At 39.5% G+C, this 3,483-nt stretch overlaps 1 protein-coding gene across 1 annotated transcript; it reads right to left on the reverse strand.

The window, feature by feature from the left end:
• Window positions 1–297: 297 nt before the first annotated feature.
• LOC116378775 (integumentary mucin C.1-like) lies at window positions 298–3,318 on the reverse strand. Its single transcript, XM_031840689.1, has 3 exons — window positions 2,674–3,318; window positions 2,494–2,598; window positions 298–577 (listed from the first exon to the last, which is right to left on the reverse strand). Exons 1-3 carry the CDS (start codon window positions 3,286–3,288, stop codon window positions 521–523), a joined length of 777 nt encoding a protein of 258 aa, XP_031696549.1. The 5' UTR covers window positions 3,289–3,318; the 3' UTR covers window positions 298–520.
• Window positions 3,319–3,483: the final 165 nt, after the last annotated feature.

Consider the following 3,483-nt stretch of genomic DNA (forward strand, 5'->3'; position numbering starts at 1 on the left):
TGTGAGTCAAAGAAAGAATTCATAATTCATACTCATGTTAATAACAGTATAACCGCTTTATAAGTGTAAAGAGTCAATAAATAGAAATATGATTATTAACATTTCATATCTTGATGCCAGTTTAGTGTAATTTCTTTTAAATTAAAATGTAGTTAAAATATGTAGTAAAATAGAAGTGACAATATGGTAATAGTTAATATAGTATATTATCTATATATTATATTATTGTATTCATATCAAGCATACACATAACAATTAACATATCCTGATTTTATAAAGTGTCTTTTGTAACAAGAAACTCACAATTTGTAGCATTTTCTCCACAATAAATGTTTATTTCCTGTTTTTTTTTAATACAAATCTCCAAAGTGCTTTACAGACAATAAATAAATGCAGCTATGAGATGTATTATAATTGAGTCACACATTCATTCAAATCAAACCGGATACAAATTAAAAAGCACAAACGATGGAAAAAGTGTGTGTTCCGTGATTAATAAAAGCGTTTGTTGACGTCATCTCTATGGGTTCACCGTGTACATGCCGGTCCGGTTCTTCCTCGGCTTTTCCATTTCTTCCTGTAAGAGATTCATCGCATTAGATCAGCTCCACACAACAGTGAAGATAAGATAAGATAAGATAAGATAAGAACAGATAGAAGTTTATTAATCCTGAAGGAAATCATGTGTCAGAGTTTCATTCAAGATTACAAACATAGAATAGCAAAAAACAATAGAACAATTATGAAGTGTAAAATAAATCATTGACATTATTGCAAAATAGAACACAATAACAATAAGATATAAAGTAAATAATTAATACAAGTAAAAAAATTAAAAAGTGAAACCAGCCATTTAGAGGACATATATGTTTGATAAATTAAAACTTTTTATGTTAAACGCTTCATTAATGAGACTAAATAAATGTATTGAGATGAAGTCATTCTTTTCATTTCCTCTTCTCAGTGAAACAAACAACGTACGCCAGCTTCTCATATCACATCAAATGTTTTACAATCATCAAAGCAACAGGAGCATTCAGGCTCAAAGGGGACTAAACTAAATGGAACTAAACAATACTTATCAACACATCTACAGAATATAAATAAATAAATAAATATATATATATAAAAGTGCTACAATACGTCTGAGCTGTGAATAGCTTAAAGAACAGGCTAAAGTACATTGCCACCTTCGAGTCGATGAACACTGATACTCACGCCTTTGTGTGTCCATTTAGTTGTTGTCATAGTGACAATCACATTACAGATATTATTATTCCTCCATGTTTCCTGTGTAAATGTTGGCCGTGACTCATTAAAGTACAAACAGGTGAATACAGGTGTTACAATAAGTCAATACACACCCATTGATATTCAACACACCTCGTTGTTCAGGACACATGAGATATGTGAACCAGGTCAACTCTGATGTTAAAGAAACAAACCCTCAGGTCCTCAATAAGTTCCTTCTGGTTTATGTTTATGTTTTCTACTGGTGAGGTTTATGTTTTCTACTGGTGAGGTTTATGTTTTCTACTGGTGAGGTTTATGTTTTCTACTGGTGAGGTTTATGTTTTCTAATGGTGAGGTTTGTTTTATACTGGTGAGGTTTATGTTTTCTAATGGTGAGGTTTATGTTTTCTAATGGTGAGGTTTATGTTTTCTACTGGTGAGGTTTATGTTTTCTAATGGTGAGGTTTATGTTTTCTACTGGTGAGGTTTATGTTTTCTAATGGTGAGGTTTATGTTTTATACTGGTGAGGTTTATGTTTTCTAATGGTGAGGTTTATGTTTTATACTGGTGAGGTTTATGTTTTCTAATGGTGAGGTTTGTTTTCTCATGGTGAGGTTTGTTTTGTACTGGTGAGGTTTATGTTTTCTAATGGTGAGGTTTATGTTTTATACTGGTGAGATTAATGTTTTCTAATGGTGAGGTTTATGTTTTATACTGGTGAGATTAATGTTTTCTAATGGTGAGGTTTATGTTTGTACTGGCTTATTCAGCTGGTTCTGTTGGAACAGACGAACACAATGTGACTGCATTATTGTGAATGGATTAACTCTGTTCTGTTGCAGGTAAGAGACAGAAAATACTTCCCAGGACTCACGTTACACCACACAAAGACACAACCGACACACACTCTGCCCTGTGTGTGTGTATGTGGGATTGTTTTACCTTGTCTTATGGGGACACAAATCGGATGACACAGTCGCATTGTGGGACTCGCCTTCCATGCGGGGACAAAATGCATGTCCTCATAACATAAGCGATTACATTTTAGGCCAACATTAACTTTGTGACGTGTCCTTGTGAGGACGTTAACTTTGTGACGTGTCATTGTGAGGACGTTAACTTTGTAACGTGTCCTTGTTAGAACGTTAACTTTGAGATGTGTCCTTGTGAGGATGTTAACTCTGTAATGTGTCCTTGTGAGGACGTTAGCAGTGAGACGTGTCCTCAGAGAGGTCTGTATCTAGAGACGTTTGACTCACGTAGTTCTTCCCGTTGGGCCCGTCGAAGCGAGTGTGCGTGGTGTACAGAGGGATTTCATCATTGTTGTCGTTGTGCCGCCCCCTGTAGCAGCAGCACCACACAAGCTGCAGAAGAGAAAACAACGGTTTTATAATAAAAGTGATCATGTATTTGTGCCATAATCGAACGGCCCGACTCACCAGCCCGATGAACAGCAGGAGCACTAGCAGCAAAACCAGAGCGGCCAGGACCAGCAGAGCGATCCCCCATCCGGGTACGCCGCCGCTGACAGGGACCGGGACCCGGGCCGTGGTCGTGGTTCCGGTCGAGCTCTGCGACGTGATTGTTTTATTTGGCTGAACCGAAACAGGCGACCTGCTGGCTGTTGCGGTTGAAGAACTGCTTGTCGTGCCATTTGGATTGGTGGTTGTCACTATAACGGTTGTTGTGTTTCTGTCTGAGGTTGTTGCGTTGCCGGATTCGTGTGTCGCTGCTGTGGTGTTACTGGTGGAACTGGGACTGGACTGGGTGATGTTGGGACCAGCTGTGTTGTTACTGGTGGCACTAGGACTGGACTGGGTGACGTTGGGACCAGCTGTGGTGTTACTGGTGGCACTAGGACTGGACTGGGTGACGTTGGGACCAGCTGTGGTGTTACTGGTGGCACTAGGACTGGACTGGGTGACGTTGGGACCAGCTGTGGTGTTACTGGTGGCACTGGGACTGGACTGGGTGACGTTGGAACCAGCTGTGGTGTTACTGGTGGAGTCAGAGGTAGAATTGGGTTCTCTACTGGTGTTTGAAATGGTTGTCATGGCAACAGTCCCAGTGGAACACACTAAAGACAAAGAAGGAGAAAAAAAACGTCTTGTTGGTTTGTGGATGTTTTGAAGCCTCCAGTTCAGCGTTTTGTCCGTCGCCATGTTGTTTCTTTTGCAACCAGTGAACAGGAAGTGACCATATTTGGACTGAGGAGTGACGTAGAGACGCCGTATACGTCTCTGGTAGAG

Source organism: Anarrhichthys ocellatus, unplaced genomic scaffold, assembly GCF_004355925.1.
Source record: "Anarrhichthys ocellatus isolate YVR2014 unplaced genomic scaffold, GSC_Weel_1.0 scaffold3146, whole genome shotgun sequence".
NCBI lineage: Eukaryota > Metazoa > Chordata > Actinopteri > Perciformes > Anarhichadidae > Anarrhichthys > Anarrhichthys ocellatus.

Bases quoted from the DNA above. Each gene is read 5' to 3' on its own strand.
- LOC116378775 (XM_031840689.1), bottom strand. From the start codon at position 3,288: ATGACAACCATTTCAAACACCAGTAGAGAACCCAATTCTACCTCTGAC. The intron at 2,599-2,673 runs GTGAGTCGGGCC...TCTCTTCTGCAG, and splicing joins TCCTGCTGTTCATCGGGCTG to CTTGTGTGGTGCTGCTGCTA. The intron at 578-2,493 runs GTGAGTCAAACG...AATCTCTTACAG, and splicing joins GGCCCAACGGGAAGAACTAC to GAAGAAATGGAAAAGCCGAG.